The sequence below is a fragment of the Epinephelus moara genome, chromosome 23 (genome assembly GCF_006386435.1).
Source record: "Epinephelus moara isolate mb chromosome 23, YSFRI_EMoa_1.0, whole genome shotgun sequence".
NCBI lineage: Eukaryota > Metazoa > Chordata > Actinopteri > Perciformes > Serranidae > Epinephelus > Epinephelus moara.
In genome coordinates, this window is record NC_065528.1 from 9,001,377 (window position 1) to 9,018,318 (window position 16,942).

At 40.1% G+C, this 16,942-nt stretch overlaps 2 protein-coding genes across 8 annotated transcripts in view; one reads left to right on the forward strand and one right to left on the reverse strand.

The window, feature by feature from the left end:
- sbf1 (SET binding factor 1) overlaps window positions 1-6,173 on the forward strand; it is an 84,924-nt gene extending 78,751 nt beyond the window's left edge. For all 5 annotated transcript variants that reach the window (XM_050036712.1, XM_050036714.1, XM_050036713.1 and 2 more), the window contains 2 exons: window positions 46-177; window positions 1,269-6,173. In XM_050036712.1, the coding sequence (XP_049892669.1) occupies window positions 46-177; window positions 1,269-1,367 (231 nt within the window). In that variant the 3' untranslated portion in view covers window positions 1,368-6,173. The remainder of the gene's footprint in view (window positions 1-45; window positions 178-1,268) is intronic.
- A 4,033-nt stretch (window positions 6,174-10,206) lies between these two features.
- Window positions 10,207-16,942, reverse strand: part of ppp6r2a (protein phosphatase 6, regulatory subunit 2a) — a 29,710-nt gene continuing 22,974 nt past the window's right edge. For 2 of the 3 annotated variants that reach the window (XM_050036717.1, XM_050036718.1), the window contains exons 21-24: window positions 15,885-15,973; window positions 15,540-15,732; window positions 13,326-13,433; window positions 10,207-11,767 (exon numbers count right to left, since the gene is read on the reverse strand). In XM_050036717.1, coding sequence (XP_049892674.1) covers window positions 11,719-11,767; window positions 13,326-13,433; window positions 15,540-15,732; window positions 15,885-15,973 — 439 coding nt within the window. In that variant the 3' untranslated portion in view covers window positions 10,207-11,718. The remainder of the gene's footprint in view (window positions 11,768-13,325; window positions 13,434-15,539; window positions 15,733-15,884; window positions 15,974-16,942) is intronic. The other variant, XM_050036719.1, reaches the window with a different exon arrangement.

The window sequence follows — 16,942 nt, forward strand, 5'->3', positions numbered from 1 at the left end:
TATAATGTCGTCTGTCTGTCTCTGACAATACGTACCTGTCCTCAGCTGAGATACTACGAGAGCCGGCAGGACAAGGAGTGTAAAGGAGTGATCGAGCTGGCCGATGTGGAGTCCGTCATTCCAGGAACGCCTGCTATGGGAGCACCGAAAAACATAGAGGAGAAAGCCTTCTTTGATGTAAGTTCACCTCCGCCTTACCTTGTTTAAGTCTCTGTCAGAGGTGGGGTCTGCTGCTGCATTCACATCATGGAGGCAGAAGGGGAGGAGTGGAAAAACCTCACGTTATTTAACTTAACTTCAACCTAAATGATTGTGGTACATTTAGCAGTTAGTTTTAGTCCCTTTAAATTATTTATCAGTGTCAGTATTCATCAGACGCATTGTACCGAAGTTGATACAATAGCCTGCCTACCTACTTAGGATAGAAGCACAAATATCAAGGAAAAATGACCAAACCAACAAAATGTGAAAGTCTATTATATCTGGCAGGCAATATAGTGTTGGGTATGACACCATGCAGTGGACGGAACAAAACCAGGTTGCAGCCATGGCAGCTGTGTGGTGGTGTAGCTGCACCAGGTGGAACTGTCACTCTCGGCTTCCTTACAGTCAAGATGGAGATAACAAAAAATTATTTTTTAACATCTCTTAGCGTGCCTAAGTTTAGTGGATCATAACATACCGGATGCTTCGGTTCAAAATGAGACCAAACTTTTCTGTTGAGTTTTTGAGCCACAGTGTCAGCCAAAATGTGACCCCAAACAGATGGTAAGGCTTGGTGTTCATGGCAGAATAAATTTCCAGAAAACTTGTGGCTACTGACTACTGGCCGGTTTAGAGAGGTGAGGATTTAGCAGATGTGACGGTATATAGCAGCCAGCACTCAACAACTGTGAATCACTGCAACCACAAGAGGTCCTTGAGCACACAGTCATATGTGTGCACCCAAAATATTAGGCTGATTGGTCCAGTAGTTTGCGAGATTAGCTGCAGACAGACAGATTCACATTCACATACATACACACAACATCCAGGCATACACCTGGCGGAGATAATAAAGACATAAACCATGTGCTCATGGTGCCACAAATTGAGGAACGTACAGAGACAGATGTTAAAAGGACAGATGCAGTGCTCAAATACAGGTTGAATAATTTGCTTCACATTTAATTTGATCATCTTTTCTCAACCATATTTGTGCAAGCTTGTCTGTGTGACCAATGTGTGTATGTGTGCAGATGGATAATTTCTTTCTTGTCGTCTTTCAGCTCAAGACGACCAAACGAGTGTACAACTTCTGTGCCCAGGACAGCCACAACGCACAGCTGTGGATGGACAGTGTTCAGAGCTGCCTGTCAGACGCCTAGAGAGAAGGCGGGACTCTTAAAGGAGCAATGCAAGCAGGAATGAATGAGCAGTGCTGCGGCACCTGACGGACATCTCTGCCGGCCAATCCCAGCGGAAACAGGGAGGGGAAGGGGCCTTTCACCACTTAAGCTCTGTTCTGTTCGCTAGTGTTGAACTAATAACCTCGCGTCACAACGTTTCAGTGTTTTTGTTATAAAAGTCAGAAAAAGAAAAAAAAAATGTCCCTGAAGAACCACTCGCTGTGTCTCACCTGCAGCCTCTCACCTCCCCGACAGTCTGACCACTATGTGCGCTGGATGTCTGTATGCACAAAAACAATGCATATTAAAGCACGTCGTTGCATTTCTGTGAGGCGTCCTGCAGCTTGGACCAGCATGAAGATTTTTCCAGACCCTCCACCTGTAAAACCACAACCCCGCTCTCCCTCCTACTAACCCTGCTCGCCCTTTAAGACACTCTGGGGAGGAATGACGGAGGAGCTGCAGTCGCCCGGCGGCCCAGCCACATACAGGACCCGTTAGACTGCTACAAAAAAGGATCTAAAAGATCGACCGGTGGGTTGACGGACCAAAACAACCCTGAGGAACACATGCTGACAGCAAACGCTCTTTATTCCAGTCCTCAAAGGTCTCTGCTCCCTTTGCCTCTCACTGCCTGATGTAGCCCATTCACAGTATATTTACAAGAAGTTTGAGAGGAGTGTGACGCTGCAGCTCAACGGTTCATGAAGGATTTCCTTTTCCTTTTTTTTCTTTTCCAAAATCTCAAATCTGTACCAGAAAGAGATCAATGCTCATCAGCTGTCCTCAGCAGGCGATGGTGATGACGATATACTGTGAAAGCCATGAATCAGTCGCAGAGATCAAACCAGGAGAGCCAGTCGGAGGTCGGAGTCTGTCAGGTATTGAGTGTGTCGGTGAACTTTCACTGAGAGTGTTTACAAAGTAGACAAAACTTCCCTCACTAAGCTAAACTCTGCTCTTCACCTGTGTGTTTTTAATCAGTACAACCACTATTAACATTCAGATTTTTAAGGGATGCTGAAGGAAAAAGGAGGGACTTATTTTGTAGTGATTATCTTAAAAACAACAACAAAAAAACAATCTATAGAAGGAGATCTGGAAGGTAGGAGATTAAAAGGAGGGTTACTAATGAACAGAGTGATATTATGGGATGCTTCAGAGAGATTATGGTTTTTAGAGGAAGACATTGACTCGCCACAGTGCTCCAAGTGTCAGAAACTGGATGTTTGTGAAAGGAAAATTCTGGTATTTTTCAACTTTCTTATTCTCATGATTGTGTCCATTATGGTATGTGCTAAATTTGCATTTTCTGACTCCACAATATATTGGGCCAAGCAATGTCAGCCACCAAAAGCTTTCCACATCAATTTGAATACAGAAATAATTTCAAACGCTTTTCTGCAACTCCCACTGAAAGTGAACACAATTATTAGCCCCCCTAGATTAGCTACTGTGCTTAACTGCATGCTAATTTTATAGCAAGGACAACCTGCTGGTTTACCCAACTAGCTGTATGGTCAGCCACCTAGCATACTACCTATTCATCAACAAACATTTATTGCTTATTATTTCATATATAGCAAGATTCTGCTACAAACCGAGGTAAATAAATGCTACGAAAATGTCCAAACAGCTAATCCAGGGGGCTGTGTTCTGTGTTAACTTCTGCCTGGGCTCTTAAATGTGTGAAATTATTTACGTAAAAGTCAAGTTCATTAGGAAAACGTCAGGAGGCTCACACCGCTTAGCGTGATAAATAAATCATTAGATATTTAGCTCATGCATGAGCTAAGAAAAACACGTTTTCAGCTTTGCGATAATGCATTTTAAGTGCATACGATGTATTTTTAAATGTTTGATTTAACTAAATATGTAGGAGAAATTCCTCAACCCATAAAGGAATCTATCTTTCAGGGTTTTTTTTTAACATTTCAAAATAACAAAATTTTCATTGAATTTTTGTTTTTGCTGTTTCTGACATATTTTAAAAACTGATGTGGTGAGTGCAAATTTATGACTCAGTCACAATGGCCACAATTATAAAATAAGCCTGAGGTTAAAAAGTAGTGGAATTTTCCTAAAGATGCTGGGACATGGAAAGTCACCCAAAGGTGTGAGAGCTGGTTCCATCACATTCACGTGTACTCGGCTGCTGAGACTCACTGTTCCTGTTTCAGATGCATCACCAGTCCAGCTGTGTGGACACCACCGTTACCTTCAGTGCTGAAGCTTGTACATAGACGAGTCTACATCTGTTAGAGTGCTAGAGAAACAGTATGTTTAGCTGGAAGGTTTCAAACATCAAGTCACTTTTTTTTTTTTTTTTTTTAATAAATGTCAGTGTTTTGTCAGACTCCCGCCCCCCACCTCTCTGTCCTCCAAACACACACCAACCACTCTGACCCACACATGTTAACACAAACCCTGCTCTGTAAAATACGGTTCTACTGCTGTCTTTGTTGAACTTAAAATTTGAAATTGTAGATTTTTTTTGTGTCTAATAACTCCTTTGTATATACTACTCAGATTTGTATGTAACGTTTATGGTAGTAATTTATTTAACTTGTCTCCTCAGTAAGAAAGTTCCTCAAGCACCACTTTATTTTTAAATTAGGAATTCAATGTGCCATTTGTTTATTTTCTGTATTAATGTGACTAATGCTTTTTTTTTTTTTTTTGGAAAAATGTACAAGTAAACCCTCAATGTCTTTTTTTTCTCTTTTGTATACACGGTTGTCCTTACGCAGTACCAACCACTAATGCAAGAGTGGAAATGGTGTGTTAGTGGAAGCCTCTGGGCTGTTTTTTTTAAAGGCTGGTTGGATTTGACTGTGTTGCTCAGCCACAGTGATGGGATGTTCTGGATGTAGCTTACAGTCACAATAAAAGTCAGACACATGAAGTTCCCCTGGTGCTGGGTTCTGCTGCCAGCTTAATGGACTCATTTTGTGCCCATTAAATAGTCGGTGACGAGATGTGGCATTATAACAAGTCAGGCTGCCTAAATGTGCCGTTTATCAGTCCACAGAATCAACTGAACAATATTGGCATGTTCATATAAAATTATTTACTAAAGATGCCAAACACACTAGTTTAGGGAACGTGGTGTGTTCACAAACATTAGGTTTCAATGTCCTCTGGTTGAAAGTTTCAATCAACCTGTAACCAAGTTTGCATTTGAGAAGATGGAACGCGCTCAAATTGTGGGGGGATTTTTGCTTGAAGGTGAGTTAAAGGTTGTGTATGCGACATTCAGAGCATCAATATATCAGCAAACAACCATGTCCTATGTAAAGACATAGTGAAATAATGGCATCTTGAGAAGAGAATGAAGTCCTGCTCCGTGTAGGAGTTTTGTAATCAGCACGTGTGTATCCCACTGGCTAGCTAATCACCGTTGCTGCACTGTGCTCATATGGGCAGTTACAGGCGGCTGCTGCTGATAATGATGGCGTCATTACGAAAGCATAGCGCACACCCTCCAGTTTCCCACCTAGGTCAACGCCCTGTCAGCACTGTTACCGTTAGTAGCACTGTTCATGCTGTTAGCACCGTTAGCTGCAGGCTGCTGGCTCATCACCCTGCATGATGAGAGCTGTGTGCAGACAATCCCGGCTCAGACTCTCATAGAACAGTATCACGTAGCTAGACTTAACACATGCAGTGGAGCGCTGGAGAAAGTCTGGCTGAACCCATCATGATCCCAAACTGAGGGAAAAAAACGCTCTGGGTTGTTTTTATTTCTTTAAACCAATCACAATCATTGTGGGCGGAACTAAGCCCAGGATGCAGCGACAGCGCCTTTGCATAATAGTGTTGGGAGAAAACTTTTTTTGATGGAGAGGCGGCTAAATCCCTGCAGAAGAAAACACATAAAACCTTAAAAGACGTGTGTATGTTGCTATTTCATAAGTTGTTTGACGCACAGCACTAACATGACGTGTGGAGACAGGTCTGTCTATGCAAGACTAGTTTGGCATAGCAACAGGGATTTTTAGGCAGCCAGTCGCATTTATTTTTTACCTACAGTGTAAAGATATGCTCTGAATGTCGCACAGTGCTCCTTTAAAGAATTCTAATTAATCAGCAACAGGTCAGCAAAGAAAGTCTCAGCATGGTGTTAAAGTTGCAGTCGACTACAACTATCATTGGTTTGTTGTGACTGCCATCTTGTCACTAAACGTGTTGTGTAGTTATTACTCTGTTGTGATTGCCTTACAGTAGCTGCCTGATCCACTGTATTGATAAGCATGATGCTAACGTTAGCAACAAGGTCCAGAGTGTCAGTATCCGGTGGTGTTTTAACTGTCGTCATACCACCAGGCAGACAGACTGAATCACTGCTGTGTTGCTTTTTAGACACTTCAGCATCCATTCAGTTTGCTGGAGGTCTGGTGACTGAGAAAACTAAAGTACACAGCCAACATCATCATCATACATAGTTAAGTTTTAGGTGACCTTGTGCATCTTAAAATAATCTTCCCCTGAGGAACAGATGGACCAAAGTGACAACAGCAGCCAGAACCCTGTGCCTGTGGGGACGCTCAGTGTGACCTTGTGTTTTGACTGCAGTCTGCATCCAGTTTCGACTCAGCTCATCTTTTCACTCGAGTTTACTCATCTCTACAACAGCTACATTAACCACAGCAACATGACATAATCCTTTTTATTTATTTTTCTTCTTTTTTTTTTTATTAGAAATGACTTTCTGAGCCGGGTTATGTTGTCAATCATGTCAATATAGTTTTTAGAATCCAAATAAAAACTGTGGGTTTAAATGTTTATCTGTGTTTGTGTTTGTTGACTAATTACAGCAGGTTTCAACACGAGTAACACCACATAACATTTTTAATATGTTTATGGGTTGTCTGTCTGTCCCATTCTTGTGATCGCAATATCTCAAGAAGGCCTTGAGAGAGGTTCTTTAAATTTGGCAAAAACATCTGATTGGACTCAAGGATGAATTGACTAGATTTTAGTGGTTACAGGTCAAAGATCAAGGTCATTGTGACCTCATTCCTCTCATTCTCGTGAATGTGCTACAAGAACACCTTGAGGGAATTTCTTCAAATTGGGCACAAACATCCACTTAGACTCAACAGTTAACTGATTACAATTTGGTGGTCAAAGGTCAATGTGATCTCATTAACACATTTTTGTCCATAACTCAAGAATTCATCCGCTAATCATGACAAAATTTTACACAAATATCTAATAGGATAAAATTAAGTCATTTTTATATCCAGAAGGTCAAAGGTCAGCTTCACCGTGACATCATAATATTCTGCAAAAATATCTTTCTGGACATTATTCAACATGATAACTCAGGAACAGAAGAGTTTACATCAATGAAATGGTGACACTGTTTAAACTGCACTGACTGTATAGATCTGTGCTGTTGGGTTTTAGAATTTGTAGCTTCTTTGCAGCAACATTTACATTTGAAACATAGTAAACTGTCATGGCTACATGAGTCTGGACGGACATGGATGTTAACTGTAAGTGCAACCTGACTGGTTTGCAGAGGCATGCAACCACGAGGCTGTAATTCTAGTGTAACATACCATTTGTGTCTGGGTTGAATTCTCACACCTAGTTCAGCAGCTTGTAGCTCCGATCAGCTGGTGTAAGGACCATAGCATAACTTACACTGAGTATACTCCACGTTACAGCTTAGCATTGTTAGAGTAACTTTTTAGGTTACTTGAATTCTACCTTTCAGCCATTTGTGTCCATTTCTTTTGTAATTTATTTTTGACCAGAAGAAGCCGCAAACGCTCACCTATTATCATGAAAGTGTTAGCAAACAGTTTTTTGTTTACACATTAGCATTTACTTGGAGTCATGTTAGTGCCCAATTTTCTCCCTTTGGCTCTGGTTTGGTCTCCACCACCTCCTGAGGGAAATACCTGCCTATTTAGCTGCTAAATGCTACGCTATGTTCACCATGTAGTCTCTAAGTTTGTCTGTCTGCTGTTGGTGCTGTTAACATACAGGTTTATTGAAATGATGCTAACGAGCGTGATAACTGCAACAGTTTAACAAGTAGTGGGCTGTAAAACCACACACTGATCTAAAAGATGCATCACAGTACATGGAGTTGAGGAGAACTGCAGCAAGGTGATCACCCTCTGTGGCTTTATCATTACAGATGACACCTTTCACACACACATTCATTTCATGCATTGTTGATATAAAAAGTAATGGCATCTTTAAAAAAAGATTATCCACCACTGTGAACACTGGCTGAGTTTTTTTGGTCAAAGTTGCATTTTTGCTTTGACGATCTGCAGATCAAAGCAGGGGTTGTTCTATGTATCCTTAGTGGTGCATTCAAAGACACACATTTTACCTTACTTTCTGACATCAGCTAAAATGCCAGAAACACTATTAAGGCAGGAAGTTGTTGACTGAGATGGAATCCCTTAAGTGTTTTCCAATAGCCCGACTTCACCAAACCAAATGCAAGTTGCAAGCCCACAGGGGAGTAACCAACAGCTTCTGGTTGCATTTCAATAGACCTACATACGATCAGAGCAACGAAATGTGATGTAGCACTTGGCGACAGACAAATGTACACAGACTGTGGTGACCAGAGATGAGCTGTGATGTGCAGCGTATGTCTGTTAACAAGTGTTGGCATTTTTTGCCATCAGAATTTGAAAATAACACTAAAGTTCCATGTTAAATGCAGCCAACTGGGTTGTTTTTGAAAATGCCTCAACAGTGCCCCTCTTTACTAAGCTAGATGAGTAAGCTCACTGTAGTGTCCTCTGTGCCATGGTGCATGAGCCAAAAATGATACCATCATGTACTTTGTGTGAAGCACAAAGGCTCCGCAAGTTGTCAGTCATCTTCTGAAACTAACTCCCCATATCAGATAAACAGTTGTGATTGGCCAACCAGGGCCAGGCCGGCTGGAAATCATCTGCCAGAGCAAACAAATCATGAACGTACACATTCGTCTGGCTGTTGTGAATTAAAAAATGTATTGAAAAACTAAAAGCTTAAGTTTGGGAAAACTGTTAACAGCAGCATAGACACAGTGGGCCTCATGCAGTAAGTCATACACAAACAAATTTTGCTTATTTGTTTGTATCTGAGACTTATTATTTTGTTAGTGCCCACTGACTTCTGAGATTCACTAATGTTTTCTTATTTTTGCTCTTCTCTTAGGGAAGAGAACATGTTACAAATGTTTGAGACTCCTACCAAGATAAGAAAAAGCACATCTTGTTTTCACTGTCCACACATTCTTTGTCCAATGCAAAGACACGTACGTACGTACATACAGTACATTTTAAATCTGAGGATCATAAAAAGTATGAATAAATACTATATGATCAAAGTTTGATTGTTTCAGAGTAATTAGAATGATTGGATTTTTAAATGCCTGCTCTGAGAGGCCCGACGCAGTGAACGTTTTTAGGGATCACACAGATCCATCCGATGAGACGGGTGAATTGTTGCTGAGTCGTGTCAGATTGCCAAGATTACTGCTTTTAAAACCATTTTCTTTTCATTTCAGTTACTGCATGTCCCTTTGCTGAGTGGTGGAATGTAACTAAGCACAGTTACTCAAGCACTGTACTTAGGTACACATTTGAGGTACTTTTACTTAACTTGAGTATATTTATCTCACGCCACTTCCTGTTTCTACTCCACTTCACTTCAGAGGGAAATATTGTACTTTTTATTCCACCACAATTATTTGATAACTTTAATTACTTTACAAATGAAGATTTTGGCACACAAACTATGTGAAAATACTGCAGCTGAAACTATTAGTCGATTCATTCAAAAATAAATTATCAACTATTTGATCATAATAATTGATGATAATAATTTTGTGGTTCTAACTTATCAAATGTGCCTTTTCCTTCTCATTATTTACTAAATTGATTTAAACTGTTCTGCATTTATTATTTTTTACTTTTAATTGTACTTTCATAATCTTACTGAACTAAAATTTTCAGTGCAGACTTTACTAGTAACCGAGTATTTCTACAGTGTGTCATTAGTACTTTTACTTAAGAAAAGAATCTGAATACTTCATCTACCACTGCTGCTGACACGGCGTTTACAGCATCACAAATTTTTGCCATTGTTGGGTTTTTGATTTTCCTGTAACACCAGTACTGATGTACTCACATCACATTTATTTTTAGTGTATTCAACAGAACACTGATTTCGCTACTGAAGATCTTCCCACAGGTGACAATTGATATTCTTGAATACGAGTCTTTGCACACGGCACAACACCTGCTATCAGTATATAGTGTTTAGGGAGTGTTACTTATACTCCTGGGTGACTTATGATCAAGTTGGATTCATTATTGAGCACATTTGGATGGTTAAGAATCTTTGGTGCATCTTAAGTTACTTAAGTCTTATTTTTCTTCCTCGTATGAGAAATTTAAGAGAAAACACAGAGAATGTTGCTGCATTAGGCCCAGTGTGTAGTTGTCATACTTACAACAGCACCAGTAACTTTCATTAGAGAAGCATCAGTAAGTCTGAATCATAAAAAACCTCCCACACACACAGTGGTATGTTGTTGTGGCTGCCTACCAGTTCCTTGGCTGCTGCTCTGTAGCTGACCCTGACCTCTGATCTCCCTGCAGACCTTGGATTAAATGGGCTTGTGCAAACTCACTCTCCTGACAGATTCACTGCACCTGTTGAGGGCGGGACAAATGACACCTTAATCATCCGGCAGGGCCTTCAAACTGAATATCTTTGTCTTAGTCACAAGGCCAGGCAGCTGGATCTTTGCAGAGGTGGAAGGACGACAACCAGACGGGCAAAGCAAAGCTTTTGGTATTAATGTGGTCAACCAGACACTTTTAATTTCTTTTTTCTTTTTTCTTTTTTTTTTTAACAATGATCGTAGAACCTGATCGCTGTCAAATGATTTAAGTAAGTACACCAAAGAGGCCTGGAGCTCTGCAGAACCCAGACCTGCCCTCTTTCCATTCCTGCTGCTCAGAGACAAATAAAATTAAACTTTAAAAAAGAAAAGAAAAAAAAAAAAAAAGAACAAAAAAACATACAGCGTCACTCTTACCAGATGCCACTCTTGCCCTGTGAGTAAGTGCTTGGTGGAGAGAGAAAAAAAAAGGAACAGACAACAATGGTAATCTCAAGATTGCTTGTAAAATTACTTTTAAATGTAGATAATATTTGAATATAGGTAGATAATGTTTGGTTGATTTAAGGGGGATAGCAATAAGAACTTAAAGGTCAATACAATCAGAAGGTCTTAGCTCACTAGCTAGGTCAACAGAGAACCGGTTATACATGCACTAAAAAGAAAAAAAAAATTTTTTTAAAAATTAAAAAATCAAAATGATCAAGTTGAGATTATATCCAAATTTGTCTGCCCCAAACTACACCAAATGAGTCTCCAACGCTAAATTGATTCTTTTTAAAAAGAAAAAGATGCTTAATTTCATTTTTAAATAAAATGGCTAATTGACATTATTGCACATGAGCAAAAGACAGTAATACTATTAGAGCTCTGTTCATCGACCTGCCCCTCCACCACCTCCTCCTCCTCCTCCTCCAACCCTCCTGAAGCACTTCAGAACATTCAGAAACCTGATGATGTACGACAACAAGATGTTGCATCAACAGCGACCAAAGAGAAAAAAAAAAAAAAAAAACCAAAAAAAAAACACGACATAATGGAAAACAACCTTGATCTGGGTGAGAGGACAGATAAGACAGCCAGCAGAGATGAGGGTAGAACACTTACATTGTGCTATAATGTACAGTAAATGGCTGCATAAGTGCTTTTTCTGAAGCTTGAAGAAAAAAAAAAAAAAAAAGTTTTCAAAAAAAGGTATTTATTGTTGAGGCATCGTTAAAAGTTAGCCTGTGCTATCCATTCAGGGGTGACGATGTAAAAATCCCTAACAATGGGATTCCAACAGCTTCGAGCAAGTAGGAGAGAAATCTTTCAGGACATAAAAAAATAATAATGATGATGTTACCCCTCGGATTCTGTCGTTTCAAAGATCGCTGCTACATTAAAACCGCACGTAATTATGTGCAACATCAGAAAAAAGGCTTTGAAGATGATTCCTCTACACTCCGTCCTGTCTGTTGGTTTTGTTTCTTATTTGTCATCTTTTTTTTTTTTTTTTTTTTTACATGTTCCGCCACCTCATTATTGGTGTTGATTGGCAGTGTCCAGGTCCAATAACATGGCCGAGTGATTCAGTAAAAACACCGTAGTTGCAGTGAGGTTATTTAGGGGAGTCACTCTGGAGGAGGCTGACAGTCGGCGGCACCGTCACTGATGGATTTAGCAGTGCACTCGCCCTCAGACTGGCCCGTTGACCGACACTTCCTGGGGTGGTGGCGTTTCCTCTCTGTTAGGATGACAGAGGAAACAGTCACATAAACACAGAACCTGGGAGGATGAGCATCTGTGTATGGGTTGAGCTGGGAGAGAACACAGTCGTAAGGAACTATGTTTAGCCTTCATCTCTCCCTGATGGAAGAATGTGATGCAAAAATAAGTTAGAGCAGAGGATTTTGACAAATCACAGACAGTTGTCTGAGTTAGATACACAATGCTGTCTGTAGCTGACCTCAGCCCTCACACAGTGCCAGGAGTGTTTAGTGACTGTTTTTCATCACAACACAAAGACAAACATGTTTTTGACTGAATAAAACTGTCACTTACTATTTTCAGCTACACAGCTGGAAACACTTCTGTACAATGCTATGAGTCAACCAGGGCTGCAAATAATGACTATTTCACATCAATTTTACTGCACGTTCCTTTCATTTTTTGAAAATATGAAAATATCAATGTTACGTGGTGTTTTAATATCAGAAAACAGTAAAAACATAAAATGCCCATCACAAGCAGACTGGTGAGACCATCCTGATGATGTGAGCTCAACATTCTGTTTCACTCTCTGTATCAGTCTGGACTCGGTGCAACTCCAAACACAAGAAAAGATGTTGGAAAAGACTGGATTTGGCAAAAACTTGATTTATCAGCTGGCTCAGTTGGTGATCAGGAAGATTTTCCTTTGTGTTTTGTTACACTGATTGGTTCAGAGTTTGTATGTCAAGGCGAGTATTCCGGCCCACTGAAAGTGTTTACGGCGGCACCGAGTCCAGACTGATACAGAGAGTGAAAAAGAATGCTGAGCTCACGTCATCAGGATGGTCTTACCAGGCTACATCAGAAGCTTTGAGGCCCATACATTTGCTTTGGTCTGTCCAATTTGCCATAACTTAAAAATACTAATTTACGATCAATTAGGGCTGCTCGATTAATCGAATTTTAATCTAGATTACGATTTGGGCTTTCAACGATTATGAAAACAAAATAATCGACATAAAACGATTATGCGCTTCTTGTCAGTTTACTCTTGTTGTCTTGTGTTGCAAATCAAACGAACCCGGAAGCCGCACATGCGCAATACTGCCCCCTCCCCTCCTCTCCTCTATTCACTCCACGAGCCAGTCAAGTAGGTGAACTACGAATAATGTGGGGGGAAGGTGATCGCAGAAGATTTCAAAAACAGCGTGCAGAAAATGGCAGAGGGAGAGCGAGAGAGGTTGGTCTGTGTGTGTGTGTGTGTGTATGTGTGCACATCAGGGCCGAACTCCGCCGTGCGCGATGCAGAGAAGAATTGTAAACGTGCGACCATGTGGAGACAGAAATGACATGCTGTCGTGTAAATAAGTCATCACGTGCGCCGCATAATCGTGATTTCAATTTTGACCAAAATAATCGTGATTATGATTTTTTTCCATAATCGAGCAGCACTAATATAAATGCCAAGCACCATCTTCACAAGCTTCTTTTTTGTGATAATGCATTAAAATTGATTGTAATTCTCCAAAATGACTAATCAAAGAGTTAATGAAAGAGTTATTTCAGCACAGTGTCGACATGAGGCTACTTACTTCCTGTCAGTCTGTGTGGTTACAGGTGAATCCTCAGCAGGCTGCTGATCTGAAGCTTTCGGAGGATCTGACAGGGAGAGTTTCTCCAGAGACACCGGACTCTCCTCGCTGCACAACACACACACACACACACACACACACACACACACACACACACACACACACACACACACAGTCACTCAGTCAACCACAGTTTCTGCACAGTCTGCAGGGTCAAGTTAAGTCAGTGTCTTTGAACTTTCCTTTACTTTTGCTCTCTCTTTGTTCTGTGGCTGACCTTTGACCCCACTGCATGGGCAAAAGAAAACAACATTGTCTATTTTGGGCTTAATAAACAAAGCACTTAATTTAGCTTTTCTGAGTGGCAGTGCTGGTAATTTGTATTTATTACTCAGCACTGAATTCAAGAGGAAAATGATTTCACACTATCCTGGATATCTGTTACTGAATCATCAGGGGAACCAAACAGTGTTACTAACAGGGTTTCTAAACATTTACAATTCCTAAATTGCATACTTTTATGGCCCTTAAATTTTCAGACTTCTCGGTAGATTTTTTTTAGACCAAATCTGACATCTGACTAGCAATGGCCTGCTTTCAGAAATCTTGCATTTACTCATTGAGTAGGTTCAGTGCACACTCCTATGGAAAAAGTTGGGCAACGTTCCACTGTCAAACATCCCTGCCCAAAGACGGAGTTAACTAACTGGTGCTACCCATATTTATATTGTTTTTTACAATAAATTACTGCCACATTTTCCCGCTGAACCCCTTTAAACTCTCTCTCTCTCACTCTCTCTCTCTATATACACATACATACATACATACATATATATATATATATACATACATATATATACACATGTATATATATATATATATATACATATATACATATACATATACATATATACATACATATATACATATATATATATACACATATATACATACATATATACATATATACATATATATATACACATATACATACATATATATACATATATGTATATATATAAAGAATGACTATTTGAATATTCGTATAAAACAGCAATATCTGATTCAACTCGCACAGTTCTGAGGGGTACAGCCCTTGTGCATTCAGTCACACGGCCATACTTGTTGCCTTCCTTTCAACAACATCAAGCAACATCAAGTGCTGGCTGCCTGCTCTGAATGCCACGATGAAACACACAAATATTTTTCCATAATGTATTTTCTTTTCTTTCTTTATCCAGGCCTGGAAATAACTAAAATTAAATTCCATACTTTTACATACTTTCCATTCTGTGTAGAATCCCTGCAGTAATACTTCTGTCACCCTTTGCTCCAGACAGTTAAGTGGTGTGTGTTTGTGTGCTCCCAACAACTGAGAGCATGACAACTGAAATGGTAAATATTTTGACTTCATCAACACAATACTTCATTTGATACCCATCATGTAAACAGAGGCATTCAGTGGTGTACAATGTCACCAGATGCCACGGCGTATAGGAGAGCCATGCTTTCTCACGGGTTGGTGGCATCTTGACACACTGAACTGCCAACTCCATCAAATACACCATGCTTGACTTCACCACACTACAGACTGTATAGGTTGTAGCTGCTTTGGTAGTAGGCCAATCACATGTTACATTAAATCGAAAGAACACATGCAGTGATTGGCTGCAAGCAAAACCATATCAATAGTCATTTTTTTCTAGCTCTTGGTACAAAAAGGATCAAACGCACGTATTGCTTGACTGAAGAAGTTTTCATACTACTTGGGTACTGAGGTATTTTGGTTGATACTTTAAAGGTATCGAGTACAGATACCCAGCCCTAATATTTATTGGTAACTTCACTGCAATACTTTCATTTCTCACAATACTGGGAAAAGTAGTAACATTGTTAGCCAGTAACTACTCCGCTGTCAAGTTACAAACTTTTACTTTCTGAACTTGCAGCTCTCAGTTAAAGCTTAACTTTGTGTAGAGCACCAGAGCAGCTCCCAGGATATACTTTACTTAGAAAGGCAAAACTGAATGAATCCAGTAATTTCAAATCCCAGTCCAGTCTATAATTATCTCAATGTGGTAATTATGTTTCAAATATAGACATTTATACACACGGAGCAGCTTTACATGTACAGCTGCAGAGTGGACTGGTCAACAGAGGAGGATTTTACCACTCAGCATCTGATAGCAAAGCTTTCAGATAAAAGGTGCAAACCTTTTGAGGTCAGCTGTCTTGTTGCCGGGGGCGCCGGCTGTTTCCGAGGCGATGGCTGCGGCGGGAGGAGCGCCGGCATTTTTGTCATCCTCCTCGCTGTCGGATCCCCCGGAGGAGCTGCTGTCTGAGGCCACAAGGGGAGCCTTCCTCCCTTCTCCCACGGGCCAAGCACCAGAGGAGGCACTAACATCTGCTGACGCAAACAAAAGGAAGTTGATTAAGTTAATTGAGTTGACAACATCACAAAGTCAATTCTTTCATGTGTTTTAAGTTGGAATGTGTTTAGGGGCTCAGTGTGCATCTCTAACAGTCAGCTGAGCTCTAAGCATGCAGGTAAACACTCACCACTCTTCTTGTGGTTTTGTTTGGCTTGTTTATCTGCATCACTGCTGCCCGAGCCCACAGGAGAGCTGCACCTGGGATCAGACTCTGTACTGTAGAAATCAACAAGAAACCAGGAAGCAGTGTTAACAAGTTGTAAAAAAAAAAAAAAATGACAATAGTTTCTGCAGAATTTCCATCTTTGGTCTTTGTTCAATATGTCAAATGGTAACTAGAATTACGGTCTCGCAGTTATATACCTCTGCGAACCAGCCAAGTTTCTCTTACAGTTTACATCCATGTCTGTAAAAACATGGGTCAGGGTGCTTCAAACTTCTATTCCCCCCAGCAGCAGAGAAGATCAATACAATCAGCACAGTTTCAAGGTGGACACCCAAGATTAGTGTCACCAATTCAGTATCTGACCAAATGTCTCTCCTTCTGTTCCTGAGAAACGGCGCTGAGTAATGGCCAGAAAATGTTTTATACAGAACATTATGATGTCACAGTGAAGTTGACCTTTGAACTTTTGGATTAAAAAAAATGTCATCACTTCATCATTTTACCCTTTTAGATACATGTGTGAAAATGTCACAATTGTGAGGTCACTGTGACCTTTGACCACCAAAATCTGATCTGCTCACTGTTGCGTCCAAGTGAAAAAATTGAGTTAAGACTGAAATTGAAACCTTTGGATGTCTATTCTATCTTGTAAAAAAAAATTAGTTCAATCTTGTCCTGTTCTGAAGCAAACAGGGTGTAAAAATTGCAGAACACACATTCCAACCAAAACCCTAGGCAAACTGCAGTAAACGTAGTTACTGTGTTCTGCCTTGGGTTCCCAGAGATTTGGGATCCTCTTGCCACATGTGAATGTGTGATAGCTATGGTATCATAACAGCCTGTCACAGGTTACAGTGTGATGATTAGAGGAGAAATGGCAGAGCATAAAGGTCCAGGTGGGAAAAAACCCAACTCAATCATTTAGGATTTTGCTAAAAGAAGGAAATCAACTGATGATTTATATGTATATATATATATATATATATATATATATATATATATATATATAAAATATATAT